The following is a 17,847-nucleotide window of genomic DNA, read 5'->3' on the forward strand; positions in this document are numbered from 1 at the left end:
AGCTGTCATTGAGAGACTCCATGAAATTAAGTCATGATTCACTAGTTTGCTTTGTTCAAGAAGCAGTTGATAATGATCCAAATATACAAATCAATTTAATAGAGTTTGAAAATACATGGATTGCTTTCTAGTTTTCCATCATCTGGAGTGTCAACAATAAGAGGTAATGGTGAAAAACTGGGCCTAGAGAACTTACTAATCCTGGGTGGAGTGATCTTTCTTAGTGAGATCACAGCAAAGCAACATGCAGGTCATAGCTTTCTAATAAGAGATCTGTGTGATGCAAATGTTACTTGTACAACAAAAATCTACAGAATGTGTTGAACTATTGAGATCACACCTAAGCAAAGTAACAAGCCAACAGGCTTTAGTTATCCCACAATCATAAACCTACTTGCAAGTGTGTGTTTTCTAAAGTTCCTCACTCCGTAAATGGCTAGAGATGCTGAAAACCAATGAAACTATGAAATCAGCTCTTTAATATGGGCTATTAAGCTCTTGTACATTAGCTACTCCATCCAAGGATTTTTTGCGCAAAAAAACTTTTTGCTAAACTAAAAGTTTAGTGCATCAAAATTAAGCTAATGGAAATGCAAACTATGTTGAATTAACAAGACATAACATTGTATACAAATTAAATTAAATGGTTTTATTAAAGTTAAAAAATATTTAACCTATATTGTCATAATTCAGGTCTGTCATGCTGGTAAAATCCCAGAAGTTAGTGAAACCTTGTGAGATTCCTAGCTGCCTACAGCCTACATAAGCAGCTGCATTCTAATATAAGGGACACATAGGTGAGTGCTTTGGAACAATCTACAAAGGCATCAAATCCATGTGCCAAACAAATTTCACTAAACAAAGGAGACTGAGCAGACAACTGAATAGAGAATGACATTAGCAGCTTTCCATGCTAATGACAGAATACTCAAATAAGCATAAAAAAAAATACATAGCAAACACAAAATACTGCATAAAATAGTGCAACTATTGTTCATCAATACTTTTCAAATTGTAAGTATTTTTATAACCAACTTTTTGTCTTTTTCGTCTTTTACTTTGTCCATTATCTTGGATTCATTTCTCGAGCTTCTATTCTGTATTCTATTATTGCCTTCACTTCAAAGGATACATTAATAATGGGCTGCCTTAATAATTGGCCAAAATGAGGCTGCTAACATTTTGGAGCAGACTTCGTGTAAGGAGCATGCCTATGGTACCTTAACATCCTGCCTATGATGACAGGTGACTAGACACATCCTGATCCACTACCCCCCCTCCCCCCCCATCACTCTTGTTATCCCATCAGTAAAGTTTTACACTTATGAAAGACTGAAAGTGCAATATGTAAAAACATTTATGTATGTTCGCCTTATTTGCAAATTTGTGAAAGGCTTGTAACGCGTTTTAAAAATTGAGCCCTTCCCGGACTTCCTAGATTGCCTATAAAAGCCTGTAGACTGATTTTAATGGGAAGGGAGTGGGTCGCTTCTGCCAGGAAAATCCTAAATATGTGAAATATAATGTCATAAGGATTGATCTGTGTAATTTTAGCTAACTTGATCTTGCCTGCTAACACTGACAAATTGCAAGCTACCTTGCTTCGTAACTTTCAAATAAATTCAACGATCTTCTCTTTATTCTAAAAGTCAGGTTAATGTCAATGTTAATCTGTAATTATTAAGAAAGGTAAACAACAACAACAACAACATGTGAAATGAAAGCTAGACAATGTTCAAGATAATGCAAACATCTCCATTCATTAGTGTAACGTAACTTGGTTATACAGAAAATATATACATTCTATTATTATAAAACAATAGTGCATCGATATATCAAAATGACAGTTGTGATGGTATCACATCAATACTGAATTGTGTCAACATATTTATAATGTACAGTCTATTTTATAAACAGCTAGTGTCATCATCCACCAAATTTATCTAACCACTATTGATAAAGCTGGCTAGCTATCATATAAATGCAGTCAATGTATCGTGCAAAGAAAAGTGATTACTTCAAACTACAGTCTCACATAGCCAGACTTATATCCACACTTTGTTTTAGAACTGTTCCAGCACTGGACAGTCAAATATAATATGCAGTCTCAAAGTTTGTAGTAAAAAAATCATAACTGTGTAATTTTAATTATGCTACCTCATCTGTCAGCATGATGTCAGTAAATCACGTTCAGTCTCTTTTTATGTTATGTCATTGTTTTGGTCGATGCTCGCGTCTCTATGGAGTGTGTGTGTGTGTGAGCACAAGCAACAGGTAGCTGAGGGTGGCTACAGTTCACTTAACAGCCATGGGTGTCATTAATAACAAGGGTTTCTGAATCTTACATACTACACCTTTAAGTAAATCAGGGGCTGTGTGTGTAACAGCACTCACTGGCTGAAGAGCTGCAGTAGTGCTGTGTGTCCTAGGCTCTGGGCAATGACAGTGGCGGTGGTCCCCTGTTTGTTGCATAGGTTGAGGGCCTCTCGACCCCCTGGCTGCTTTAGGAGAAAACAGGCTACTTTAAAGAGCCCATGGCGCGCAGCAAAGTGCAGAAGGGTCTCTTGAGGCTCCAGCCCTGAAAGAGAAACAGAGCTCCAGAAAAAGAAAATAAAAAGTTGAAATGTATGCATGGAAATCAGGATCAGTGTCTGATCTGCCCCAGGTTTTTCCATATGACAAGTCCCCCTGAGTTCTGTATCTTGCAACATAATTCCTGTTTTGGCCTTGACCTTCTTGACCTTTTTTGTGTAGCATTTGCTGAGTGGTGTTCAGCTTCTTTGGCAGTCTTAAGCCATGTGGCTTGATGCTTTAAAAGGGCCCTGGCAGTCAGAATCCTTAGGGTACTGGCCCTGCTGTCCCCGACCAAAACTGCCATATTTTATTTTAATGAGTGCTAACATTCTTTTGAGTGTAAAATAAATAAATAAATGCTTTCTGCTATGAAGTTCTGCTATGCAACGCTATGTGGCACAAGCTGATCGGTTCTTTGACTTGTTATCTGTTAATCAGTCAGCTCGCTCACATGTGACATCTTAAGCCAATCGGCTGGCATGCTGTATGCTGATTGGTCTTTTGACTTGTAATCGGGTAGCTAATCAACTTGTGTCTCTTTCTTTGTCTAACATTTAAATGGCTCAGTTTCAGATAAGCTTGGTCTTTGAAGCACGCTGCCAGAGTTTCTTTCTGAATTACACCTCAACCTGTCTAGATCTGCTACATGGATTTATAATGTCTATATTTGTGCAGTAGCATGTCCACATAATAACTCTGTATGTCTGTGTATGTTCTAGCAGTAGTAAGTCTTCAAAAAAAATTATTCTTAATTTCTTAAAATATTCACATTTTTTTCTATAATATAAAAGTAATTTGATTCATGAAACATAACGTTTTTAAGACATTTTGGTAGCATTAAAAATGATTCCATTCAAGTTGTATCCACATGCATGTCAGAACTCGCACTGCTTTAGGTAAGAATTAATTATTCTTTATTATGGCTATTCTTCATTATTCATGTTGACAGCCATGACAATGGAAAAACAATTCATGCATATTCGGGTTATTGAGTCTTTATTATAAATATTAAGTGAAGACCTACTGATTATAGACTTTCTAAATATCTGTTTGCTTAGTAGCCTATGTTGTTTTGACATAAGTGTTGCACAGTAGAAGCATGAACTGTACCATCTCTAGATATATCATGTATTTGTATTGAATGCATAGCATAGTAAAAGAAAGAGTGGCGGTGAGAAATATAGTAATGCAAAAATAACGCAAAAGTAACGTAACGCTTTCATCTACATAAAAAGTAACAAATTAAAGAGTAACGCAATATTCTAACAAGTTACTTTTACAAGTAATGTTATCTTTGGTTTCTTGCCACAGTCGCCTTTGGCTTGCTCACTGGGAGCCTAAAGTCAAATAATTTTATAGGAGTCATGAATGGGTGAAACAAATTTTCCTTGATATTTAGACATATATGAGGTAACTGTACTATAAAAGCATACTGTCAATTTCAGAACACTTTCTCCCCAGTCTAAAAAGAGCATTTACAGATACCACCCTGTTGAAACATTCATGTCTTCATGTCATCTGTTCATGACAAAACATTGCTCATTTGTATTTACACACCCCAAAACATGCGTAATCGCACCCTTGGCCCCGCCCACTGGTGCGCCGTTCAAGAGAGTAGGCTAACTATTCCTGAACACCAAAGGGGACCCATATTTTGAATAATTTTTTTATATACACATGAACTACACAGACTCTTTGACCACTGCCTTGTATCTCTCCACTTTTAAAAGACGCAGTGTTAAGTTACAACTCTGAAGGTGAGAAGGATTTCTCTTTCATTCAGCTGCTGCTTCTTGATGTTTTGAGAATAAATGCATCATGGACACGTTCTTTCACCATATGCACAAGTTTAATTGTTGGTGTATGTAAACATGAACGTCTTTGATAGTTTCTATGTGTATATAGTATACAGTATGTGTCTGCATCATTTCACTGTGCTTTGGACTACGTGTCTGCGTTTTGTTTTTTGGCTCATGTCAGCAAGGATCACTTGTGAACTAATGTGATTCAAGCTTTGCAAAGGAACTGTTATTGAAGAATGGGGCAATTCAAAACACTTGGACCCAATCAAAAATGTAAGAAACCATTTCATTCCTAAATATTTCAAATGCCATGACTGTTTGATCGTTTATTGTGCAAAGTGTTAACAGTTGTGTTTGAGATAAACAGTTTAATATATTTGGAAAGAATGTGTTGGATGTGCATTGTGCAAACCCCACAATTTTGTTTGAAATGTTGAGGGGCTTCTTCATTCTCTCCTGGCATAGGAACAGTGGGCATTTATGTTGAAGTTTTAAGGATGTGCTTAGGCCAAAACCAAGCGTTTCAGACAGAGGGCCAAAAACAGAGTGGAAAATGATCTTATATTACTACATTTTGGTGCAAAAACACTTTTATAACATTATCAGTGGACCTCAGGGATAATACAATTATAAAATAAAAAAAGAACTTCATGACCTCTTTAAAGCATGATTTGCAATGACATTTTCAGTGAAACAGGGGACTTTAAGACATTTAAAGCATTAGACATTACAGCATGGTTTTATGTAAAGCTGCTTTGAAACAATGTGTATTGTAAAATTGCTAAACAAATAAAAAAGGACTTCACTCATCTTGTTAGCATGAGCCAGTAAACGGTTGTGGACCACACATTAAGTCATCAAGTCAAGGATTAGTGGACAAAGACAAATCAATAAGGCCACTTTATTCTTTATTTCAAGTGCTCACCTTTTTACTGACTCACACACATAGAAACACGTGCACACACAGACACACACACACACACACACACACACACACACACATACACACACAGTATAGACAAACTCTTCTCTCCAGCCTCAGCTGACATACTTGTTGTCAAAACTCAATAAAGCCTGACAAAATGAGTCACACAATACAAGCACAAAATGTTTTCACAATCCTCAAAAACAGTAATGCATTAAATTATAATAAATAGTTAAAACATAACATACAAAGTATATGTATATAAGGTTAACACTTCAAATTGTCTTCTTAAATTGTCTTCATAAATACAATCTGTAACTTGCTTATGTGTATTGTCAAAAATCGGATGGATGGGTGGATGGATGGAACCGGACAAACTAGACACACAACCTAACAATGCATATACGCCCTCTACAGGATTAATAATGCCATAACTGCAATTGAAACTTCTTGATAATGTATAATAAGCTCCTATTGGCCAATTTAGTACACAGATATTTGTAAACAAAACATCTAAACCATTTCACCATTCAGACAACCTCTTACAGGTCACTACTGTAAACATACAACAAAAATGTTAGATGTTTACATTTTAAGAAGAAAATGTCATGCCTGCCCATGCAAAACATGCCACCACAATGCTATAGGGAGTTGTGGGTGGTTGCCAAGGCATTGCTATGTGGTTCATATGGATTTGTTTATGTGTTTTTTTATCATCTATAAGGTGAAATGTAATACCTATAACAAACCCCTAACCCTAATTATGAGCCATAATAATGAATGGAAGTATGCTTTAGCAAGCACCACTATGTAAAAAAATCTAATATGAATATGCTCCAACTTAACTGATCTCAGAAATAGTTAATAATTAAATTGTCATGTGGCTGACGCTTTTACACAAAGCAACTTATTAAAGGGACAGATTACAAGGTATGAAGGTGATATTTCATGATATTTCTAGGACTTTTCATCTTTAACCACTAGGCTCCACCAAACTGAGCTCACCTGTGTTCTTCCCAAGCAGGCTCCAGCCAGGGGGCAGTGTGAGGTGTCTGAGAGCCAGGGACAGACTCTGGTCCAGCCTCTCACACTCATGCAGGGGGATTTGATGCTCGTCCAGCAGCAGAGCCTCTTCCAGCATGTCTGTCCGGTCCACTGCGCCCACCAGGAACTGAGCCATGTCAAAGGCCAGGTCCTGCACGAAGCAAAGGTGCTCGCTGGACAGAGACTGAATGAAACCATCCAGTCCCGCTGAGCACAGGGTGACCCGCACTGACTCACAGCAGTTATGGGCTGCACAGAGAGGGCAAGATCACATACCAAAAGTAAATTAAGAGTAAAAAACATCTCAAGAGTGATCCACATAGAAAACAATTTTTAGATATTTGATATTTTAGATATTTTAGACTATTGAACTTCCATGACTTTTATTAAACTTTATTAATTTACATTTTCAGACCTGAAAATCATATTATTAAAATTACCTGTTATTTCCAGGTTGGTGACCCTGAATGGTCGTCCATAATCAGGCAATAACTGATTAGATACTGATTAATTATTATTATTATTATAAATTAACTGATTAATAAACTATAAAAGTGACAGCCAGGTCTCACCACATAAAAGTGGCACATTAAAATTAAATGGTCAGCTTCCTGGGAAACCTTTCTGTGAACCAAGACCGCAAGACTAACACTGTTTGTAATAGCACATGATCATTACGCCTCAGCAAAAAAAAAGGAAAAAAGAAGACAGAATATAGTGTGACATAATTCATATCACAAATTATGTTGGGTCATCTCCTTTATGTGTTCATTGGAAGAAAGTAAGTTGGGTTTGGAACAACAAGATGGTGAGTAAATAATAACAGAATTTTCATTTTAGAATGAACAATCCCTTATATTATAACAAATTTCTGACCAAAACAGAAATAAATGTAAAGCAAGACTTGACTTTATCTATTACATTTTAATTGGATCGCTATTGATAAGACTTAAAATACTGATTAATATATTTTTTCCTATCCTAATGGCCTTGACTTCAAAAACGGACTTCAAAAGAAAAGTAATTTCAGAGGTGGAAAAAGCTATTACATTTTTATGAAAGATGAAAATTGTTTTCCTAGAAATAATGTGCTCTGATGAATAGTGTATAAAAAGACTATGAACATGCATTAAGTAGGGTCAGTTTTGTACGTAATCTCCCTCTATCAGCTGATCATCCCACTCAATGACTCTCCTGCAGCATTACAATGCTTCAGTGGCCAAACAGACATTAAAATAAAACTATTTCAAAATGTTGTATGTATACCGTATTTAGTGTATATATTTGAGCCCAAAGAAATAAAGGTAAGCTAACACATGTACACATATGCATGTGACCAATATGCCACAGATCAGTTTCTACATTGGACTCTCTCTTGTTAGTTGAGTCTCTATGGGACTGAGCTACAGTGTGTTCTGTTTCACTCAATCCACCTGAGCCCTTAATAGGATCACAAGGCAAACATGTTTTGTTGACAGGGACGAGTGATGCCACCTCTCTTTGCCTCAGCAACAGCTTGCCTCAGTGTGGGCTTGTATGAGGGATTATTCAGATACTGGACAGTCAGTAATCTTTAATTGCAAATGACAGCTAAAATAACTACACAGATCAGCCACCACATTAAAACCACCTACCTAATACTGTGTAGGTCCCCCTTGTGCTGCCAAAACAGCACCAACCCACATCTCAGAATAGCATTCCGAGAGGATATTCTTCTCACCACAATTGTACAGAGCGGTTAACTGAGTTACCGTAGACTTTGTCAGTTCTAACCTGTCTGGCCATTCTCTGTTGACCTCTCTCATCAATGAGGCATTTCCATCCACAGAACTGTCACTCACAGAATATTTTTTATTTTGGCAGCATTCAGAATAAATTCTAGAGACTGTTCTGTGTTAAAATCCCAGGAGATCAGCAGTTACAGAAATACTCAAACCAGTCTGGCACCAACAATCATCCATGAGATTATCTAATCAGCCAATCGTATGGCAGCAGTGCAGTGCATAAAATCATGCAGATACAGGTTAATGTTCACATCAACCATCAGAATGGGGAAAAATGGGATCGCAATTATTTGGACTGTAGCATTATTGTTGGTACCAGATGGGATGGTTTGAGTATTTCTGTAACTGCTGATTTCCTGACATTTTCATGCACAACAGTCTCTAGAATGTTGGCAAAAACAAAAAACATCCAGTGAGCGACAGTTCTGTGGATGGAAACACCTTGTTGATGAGAGAGGTCAACAGAGAATGGCCAGACAGGTTTGAACTAACAAAGTCTACGGTAACTCAGATAACCGCTCTATACAATTGTGGTGAGAAGAATATCATCTCAGAATGCTATTCGGAGATGCGGGATGGCGCTATTTTGGCGGCACGGGGGGGACCTGCACAATATTAGGCAGAAGGTTTTAATGTTGTGGCTGATCAGTGTATTATTATGTATGTGTAATGTCACAAGACATTTTTTTTAAATGTACTGAAAGAGATCTGGTGCTTATGTTTCTTCTTACATTTTACATTTAGTCATTTAGCAGACACTTTTATCCAAAGCGACTTACAAATGAGGTACAGTCGTACAAAAGTCAATAACATCTGCAGTATCGCAATGCCAAGTTCTCAAAGTAGCTCAAAGAGTTCTTGCCAAAAGTGATCTGTTAAAAGAGTACATAGTGCAGCATGTTTTTGTGATTTCAGCAGCATTTCTGGTTATGCACGTGGAACTCAATCAATCATCCCCCCCAATGAGTAAATAAAAAAAGATGGCCCTAAATACACAACCTGGAGAATGTGGACAACAGTTAAACATTCACCAGGCAGTAACAACAAAAACAACCACTTTCCTAAACATAAAAGACATCTGAAATGTCATCTGAAATATGTAGTTACGAATGTGACCACTGACAATTCTGTAAACAAAGATAAAAGCAAACCTCTTTTGAGGAAGTGCCACAAATTGATAAGGATCTTTTGATATAGTTTTTTTTTTTTTTTATGAAAATTATCTTAATTTACCCTTATGCCATTCCGGATGTGAATAACTTTCTTTCTATAAGTTCTCCTCCCTGCTCAGTCAATATCCACTTTAACTTTCACTTTCACATTCTTCTTCTTGTATTCATGCATATGGAAATATTGATCATATCTCTTATGAAAATATAGATTTAAACCACTGGAGTTATGGATTATTTTTATGCTGCCTTTATATGCTTATTGGAGCATCAAAATGTTGGCACCCATTCACTTGCATTGTATGGACCCACAGAGCTGAAATAATCTTCTAATGTTCTGCAGAAGAAAAAAGTCATGCACATCTGGAATGGTATGAGGGTGAGTAAATTATGAGAGTTTTCATTTTTGGGTGAACTACTCCTTTAAGTCAGTAAGTTAAACTTAAAAACCTGATCAATACAATTCATGAATGAATCATTCAGTCAGATATGTGAACCGGCTCAGTAAAAAGAACTGGCTTCAGTCTGATTTGGGTAAAAAAGCGTTCTGAATCAGACTGATCAGGTCCTTGAGGTTTACTTACTGACTTAATGATCCTGTCGTAGCAGTTCTCGAGTGAGGAGGTCACTGGAGGGGAAAATGTAGGGCTGCAGAGGACTTAGAATATAGTACACAAATCAAATAGACACATTTTATGTTGTAGCATTTAATACAGAATGTAGTATACAGTACTTATCATAGCAAGCTATATTTGAGTAAAATAATAAAAAAAAAAAAAAAAAAAAAAAAAGGGAAAGCAAATACAGTTAACATGCCAAGATAATGTTGGACTCTCTTGTCTAGTGAAAGTTTTGGGTCTGTTATTCATAGAGCTGTGAATTTGAATACGTTTGGCTTCAGATGAATTTGAATTTAGCACTATGGACTACATTTAAGTTGTTGTTTTTTATTTTTCACTTCCTTTTTGGAGCTTAATAGTCATGGTCACTATGAACTGTCACTGTAAGAAAAAGACCTGCAAGGAGATTCTTACAAGTTTGGAATGCCATGATGGTAAGTAAAATACTCTTACCTGGGCACACAGCCTGAAGGGTGACATGGTTGACCTTTATGGTGCTGGTAAGATGCCTTTGAGTGGAGCCTGTGAACAACAGGAAGAACTCCACCTTGTCTTGTTCTTCTTCAATTAGCTCTTCATCACAGATCTGAACTGTTAGCAAACACTTGCCCTGATGAAGAAAAAGAGAGAAGTTTGAAATATAAAATGATGTGGTGGGAAATTGCAGAATAATGTATTAGATTTCTACTAGGGATGGGAAATTTAACAAGTTAATTTTTGCGATTAATATTTGACTGTTTAACGTATTTAAAGCAGGATCCTTTTTTTTCACTTTCTCAAACATCACTAATTCTTAAAACCCACTTCTTGTGGCTAAAATTGGCATATATCAATTTCCAGGAGGTAAACGCTTGACTCGACTGCACATCTTGGCACAGATACAGATTGTGTTTAGCAGTGGATGCTTATCACATGCGACACATGGGCATCATGAACACGGGAGAGGATTTACTGTATGGAGAACGGAGACTTCACCTGCAAGTGGTGAGCCAGGTGTGGGAGAGATACAGGCAATCTGCTGAACAGTATTTATTTTCACATCGCTCCAAAACGTTCTCTCATTGTCATCTGAACCAGTGCCAAAAGCTAAACCACACGAGAACGACCAAGCATGTGCGTTAAAAGAGACTGAATGGCATCCAGAGAAAATAATAGTTTGGGGATTTCAAACTTCAGCAAAATAAACTTCAGCATTAAATTAATTTTGAATCTGTTTAGTGTCTTATAATGCATTGGCAATGTACACTTAAGTTTCTCTTGCCAAAAAAGCTTGATATGAATTGAATCTGCCCAATTGATCATATTATTAAAAAATCCACTGGAAAATGGCTTAAGATTTTGCCCAACTTTTAATAACAGTATGCCCACTGATTTTATGGCATGTAAACATATACTTGTATCAAATATTTATGCAGTTCCTGTAAACATGTGTCTAATTTACCGTGTCCGCAAAAATTTTAACATGTATATATTTAAATAAATGACCCATTTATTGCATTTTCTTTAAGTATAAAGTAAATATATTTATGATTTTACATTTTAATGTTTGATTTAATGTATCCTGTACCATGATTAAAACTGTGAAACCTGTGCAATTAAATACTGAAAAAAAAAAAAGATTCACAGCACTGGGTCTAATTTTGAAATTATGAGTGGTGTTTGCCTGTGCAAATCTCACCAACATGATGCAAGGGTGTTCTGGGAGGTTACAAGGCAGTTGCTATGCAGTTGCAAGGTTTTTTTGAGTGTTTATTCACTAGGGTTTTGCACAAGTGGTTACTTAGTGGCCCATTTCAAAAGAGACCCGAAAAGTCTTGTCCCTCATTCAATGTAATTTGTTTTATTTTGTGGCCTATTAATTATCCTCCAAGCAAAAATGGTAAGTCCTCTCACTTAGAAAAAAATATTACATATCTTCATAACAGGCCACATGATTGGAGGTAGCACAAATGGTACACCAAAGTTTAACACTTATGTGAGGTGTTTGTTAAAATCTCTAACCAAAAATATGAGAACTAGTAGTAGAGATGCTTGTCTAATTGTTTGTTAAAATAAAATGTTAATTTACTTTTTAGACAGAGCAATTTATGAATCTGAAAAGTAAGCTCAGTATGCTGCCTTGCTCCTTAAAAAAAGGCCCAAGAAATGTACTGTAGCCCAAAAAATCAATAAGGGAAATGCAGAGTCAAACAGGGTGAGGAACTGTTTTTGTGGTTTAAACAGGCTATCACGCTCATGTTAATCTGCAGAGGTTAATATAGATTGCAGTTGAATTAAACCTCAGTTTTAACGGCACATGATGTTGTGGTGGAGAAGCTCAACCCCTCCTTTCACAGGGTCACGGTTTAATACACTCAATAAACGCAGTTATAATTAACATTCAAATAACCTGCTCGATCTTCTGCTCTGAACTACCACTGTATAGACCATACTGAATTTAAACTGTAAGACGAGTCAAATGTCAATTAAGTGTAAGGGATAAAGTAGTCACCTGGACATTATCAGAGATAATGAGGGTGATATTTTACAGACATAAGGCGCCGTATTTTTCGATAATGACTGGCTGACTGTACATTATTCTGCTTATTACATGTCTATATACCAAATAAATAAATAACATTTTATTATATGAGAAGAAAGGTGATACAAGAGACATAAAACAAGCAAAATGAAGGACATTCGATGCAATTAATCAATAAAGGACACCTGTCAATTACACAATTGACAATATATACAATTCTAATAACAATATCATTATACATAAAAAAATATTTGACAGAAGTATGCAATGATTGACCAATCAGAATAAAGTATTCCAAAGAGTAAATAGATAAACAATATCACATAAGCAAGAGTGGTGTTGTTCTCAATATCAGCAAGATATTGTATCGATACTTTAGATCCCTTTATCAATATTTTTTTTGGGGGGAATTCTTATGTCCAGCAGTTCACTAAGAAAGAAGCAGTTTGTCTAAACTATGAGAACAGCGTTTATCAGTGCGTTTATGGGGCACAAGCGATATTGAAACTGAACTCACTTAATTCACTCTGGCAGACACGTTGGGTCTTTCTCACGCATTTGGCACAGTTTCAATTACTATTCAATTATTATTATTTTTATGATTATTAAAGGCTACACTCAAAATGACAGAATATTTCGCTTTTTTGGTAATTACGTCAAAAAAAATTCTCTCATCATTAACTCACCCTCATGCCATCCCAGATGTGAATGACTTTCTTTCTTCTGCTGAACACAAACAAAGATTTTTAGAAGAATATATCTTATCTCTGTAGGTCCTTACAATGCAAGTGAATGGTGGCCAGAAAGTTGAAGGTCCAAAAAGCATATATAAGTAGCATATATGTAATCCATTTGACTCAGGTTGTTAAATTCATGTCTTCAGAAGCAATATGATAGGTGTGTGTGAGAAACAGATCATCAAGTTATTTATTTGCTATAAATCTCAACTTTCACTTTCACATTCTTCTTCTTTTGTTTTTGGTGATTCACATTCTTTGTGCCACCTACTGGGCAGGGTGAAGAATTGATATAAAAAAAAACTTTTTCTTATCCACACCCATCATATCGCTTCTGAAGATATGAATTTAACCACTGGAGTCTTATACTGTATATTACTTCTATGGTGGCATTATGTGGACCTTCAAAGTTCTGGTCACACCCACCTTGCATTGTAAGGAGCAACAGAGCTGATATTTTTCAAAAATGTTTTGTCTGTGTTCAGCAGAATATAGAAAGTCATCGACATTTGGGATGACTTGATGAGAGAGTGATGAGAGAATTTTCATTACAAGCCGGAAACTCTTGTAGGAACTGGAGGAACTTTTTAAATCCACATAGAAATTCATATTCTTTGCAAAAACCATTCAAGAGGAGCTGTGCTATAGGCTGAAATGTAGAAACCTGAGCTGCATACTGACTCAACACAAATTATTTCATGAGAGGAAAGATTTCCATGGGAATTAAGACACAATAAGGGGTGTCATACACATTAACGCCAGAACCAAAACTATCCTAATCCAGCCGCTATCACTATAACCGTTGTATGCATTTATCTTTGTCCTTTGGATAATCAAATATCATTTCACAAGGTTAATTACAGCACATTAACGCAAAGATAGGTGTCTTTTGAACCCTCATTAAATTTCACAGCAGTAGGGAGGAAACCCCTTCTCTTTGTTGACTGTACTCATTACATGAGCTGGGCTTCTGGTGATAGTAACACAATACTGGTCATACATCCTTCCCACTGCTATACTCGTTTTCCATTCTTCTAAGGTGCTGAAAGTCATGTTCCCTGTAGGGTTCTAGGAGCCATATTCTCAGGGTAGTAGTAAAACAGAGGCCGCTGGTCTCTTTGATAAGAATTTAATTGATATATTATTTCATGATCAGTGTTAAAGATTGCTGAAATACAAGTCGATTATTGTGGGTATCGTCAAAAGTATATTGTTTTTTGGGCTGCGTTCGTTATAGAGTTTGCCCAAAAATAAAAATTGTCACTTCCTCACCCTCATGTAGTTCCAACCCCTGTTTTGGATCACAAAAGGAGATCTCAGATTGCTATTCAGAGATACGGGATGGCGCTATTTTGGCGCACGAGGGGGACCTACACAATATTAGGCAGAAGGTTTTAATGTTGTGGCTGATCGGTCACCATTCACTTTCATTGCACTTTTTCCATACATGTTGACTGGGTCTAACCTTCTGCTTAACATCTTTTTTTTTCTTTTCTTTTGTCTACAGAAGATAGAAAGTCATATGGGTTTGGAACTTGTGAATGTTGAAATAACATCTAAATGGAGATATGAACATATGTGATTATTTAACTGCCCAAGTGTACGATTAAAGACAGATAACCATGGTCTGTGTGCTGGGACAGACTGGCCATCGGGAGCACCAGGCGTTTTACCGTGGGCCACTGGGTAAATTTGGCTGGCCCGCTACTGCGCAAATACCGGCCAGTCATACAAGCTGATATAGGCGTCCGCCCTGAGCTCCGACATGCCCGCACGGAACCCATTACAGAGTGATTGTTTAATAAACACTCCCATTTATTTTGAAATAATGTCATGTTTTTTTATTTTGAAATTACTTACACACCAGAGCGCACATCCGTTTTGCAACATTTCTGTACCTCGCATTGGACCTCAATATTTGATATACAAATCACAATAATGGTGACAACCTAAAACAACATATTAAAGTACAAGATGAGCTCTGAATAATCACAAAATGTAAAATAACTGCAACTTACAACAAATACAATAACAGCAGCGTAAACAATATCACTGTAAAGCTACGAGCAGCACATATGTCTTTAACATACCATTTTTCATACCGTAAACCATTACTGTGAGCTGAAGTGGCTTGCTGAATAATGATCACGCCTGATAAAAATGCAGAAAATAGTTCATGAAAAATATAACTTTGTGGCTATTTGAGTCTTACTTTGTTTAAAGGATAGCAGAAACAGCGATTGTCAAAGCATTGGGTTTTTAAATCTTTCTCAAGAATAATCTGGGGAAGGAATTAAAACACTGCAGATATAAAGATGCAAAAAGCTTGCAGGAAAAATATGAGCAATTAATTATCAGCAAATATCTACACTTTAAGTAGGTATGTTTACTTTTAAAAAATTACATATATTGATATTTTATTATGTACATATACTGGCCAACTTTGTTTTAATTTATAACATTAACATTTTATGAGCTTGTAGAGCTACAGTATATATACATACTGTATACAATATATTATTATTATACGTGTCATTTCCACAACCTCATATTAACTAAGACAATAGTTTATTTCACTTCTAGAAAAAGATTGAAAGGTGATTAAGATCTTTGAAGAAATGCTGACTTGTCACAAAACCTAAAATAAACACTTTCCCTTGTACTTTCATGTACATTTGAACCTAACATCTGTATGTTGGGGAATAAAAGCATATTTTTAATGCTTTCTCTAAAAAAATCCACTTACCACATTTAGTGGTTTTATATATTGTAAAGTTATGAACATTTTTGCACTGGTGGAGCCCGTTGTCATGACTAGAAGTCAATAGAAATTAATTTTTTTTCCAAAACAAAAATGTGAAATTGAGCCGGAAAATGAAATCAATGAGTCTGTATGTTATGGTGTGGTGTGTTGGGGGATGGGTTTGGTCAGCTGCTCTGGGCCAGAAAGTCCAGGGCCACTTTTTAGACCCAGTCAGCCCGTCTGTGTGCGCTTCAGAATGAACCTGCGACTTGCCGATCTGTGTATTAGCGCAGTCCAACTGTATTGTGAGGTACTGCCCTTTCAAGCACTCGTGCAATTCCAAACATTAGTAACCACTCTAAAGTTATTATACAAATATACAAACGCAGAACAGCAAGGAGAGTTTGACAGCGGTTCAAAAGAAGCAAAACTCATAACTATCAAACAAACACGGCATTTTCAGTTTCATAATAAAAGCTCCTGGTGAAGGAGAAATAAACACAATTCAGGGTCAAAATAAAAACCCTAGTTGAGGGTGAAGTAAATAGGACAGAAATATATTAATTTATCTTAAAAAAATATGTTCCTGAAAATAATAATAATTCAGTATTATATTATAGTAATAAACTTGACTGGGTTCCACAGTAATAATTTAGTACTATGCAATATTCATCTCGTGACACGCCTTGTTCATTCAAAAAGAACAATGTTTTAGAACAAATAAATTAAGGTAAATAAGATTTTAATCACGCTTCCATATATGATTGTATCTTAAATAGAAGTATAGAGCAAATCAATGACAATTATTTTACTCTCCCTTGTGTTAATTTAGTGAAAAACTGCGGGAAACACACCTTCATCACTTTATAATAGATTTTTATTTAATGCCTTTTAAATATTAATTCTACATGGCTATAATGGCTGTTTAGATGAAATTATGGTTCCTCTGAAATAACATAAAAGTGTTTTTTTATTTATTTATTTATTTAGAGCAAAAACCTAATTATCAAGATACATATAGAATATCGTCAATTTGCTAAGAAATATCGCGATATAATTGCTGAAGACATATCGCCCAGCCCATTTTTCTATGTGGATGAACTTCTAGTTATGCATTACCAACGTAATTCTTGTGGTGGAGTTTGCTCCGTGTAAACATTGCTTTAAGAGCAGTTACATCATGTGCTTTCCTGGCATTTTTGCACTGGTACCAAACAAAAGCAACCAGGTTTACTTTAACATGTCATGCATGGTATTTGATCAGATTCCACTCATATGGCATTGCACTTCATTTGAATTTTATTTGAAAACAAAAAATCTTTATCTGTGGAATGAAATTAAACTGTAAATACATCCAGCCTATATAAGATTTGACTGAACAAATTATGAAGAATGCGAAATAAGCAGAGAGGATACTTACATATAATGGAACTTGACAAGGACTAAGTTTCATGACTGTGTTGACTGCAAAGATAATAAAAAAACAAAACAGAATGAAAAATGCAACAAAACAGTCCAAAGCGGGAACATCAAAAGGAATCAACAAAAATATTGATGTACCTTTCTACAGTTTATAAAAAAAGTGTTTAGAAACGAATACATTTGTAAGAGCAAATACCCCTAGTAAATGTATAACTTATTCAAATTAGAGCTTCTACTGACAACAGCTGTTACTAGATAGCACTTCAGGCCTTAAAAAGTTTCACGAGTGTGAGTCACACCTTCCAATGACATTGTGAAAGACATGTTAAAATTCAGTCCTAATTCTCAGCCTGTAATTAGACAGATGCAGCAGCAAAGTGATGTGACGGACTTGATTATGGGAACACCCTGCTCTATGCAAGCGGATAATTTACTGTATCAAGCCATTATAAATTCTGTCATAATTTACTCACCATCTTGTTGCTCCAAACTCATGTGATTGATAT

At 36.0% G+C, this 17,847-nt stretch overlaps 1 protein-coding gene across 3 annotated transcripts in view; it reads right to left on the reverse strand.

Moving 5' to 3' along the window:
* Positions 1-17,847, reverse strand: part of LOC127619215 (A-kinase anchor protein 13-like) — a 102,761-nt gene that overhangs the window by 77,209 nt on the left and 7,705 nt on the right. For all 3 annotated transcript variants that reach the window (XM_052092036.1, XM_052092028.1, XM_052092044.1), the window contains exons 2-5: positions 17,340-17,383; positions 10,372-10,528; positions 6,307-6,594; positions 2,395-2,578 (exon numbers count right to left, since the gene is read on the reverse strand). In XM_052092036.1, the coding sequence (XP_051947996.1) occupies positions 2,395-2,578; positions 6,307-6,594; positions 10,372-10,528; positions 17,340-17,383 (673 nt within the window). The remainder of the gene's footprint in view (positions 1-2,394; positions 2,579-6,306; positions 6,595-10,371; positions 10,529-17,339; positions 17,384-17,847) is intronic.

This window comes from Xyrauchen texanus, chromosome 2, assembly GCF_025860055.1.
Source record: "Xyrauchen texanus isolate HMW12.3.18 chromosome 2, RBS_HiC_50CHRs, whole genome shotgun sequence".
Taxonomy (NCBI): Eukaryota; Metazoa; Chordata; class Actinopteri; order Cypriniformes; family Catostomidae; genus Xyrauchen; species Xyrauchen texanus.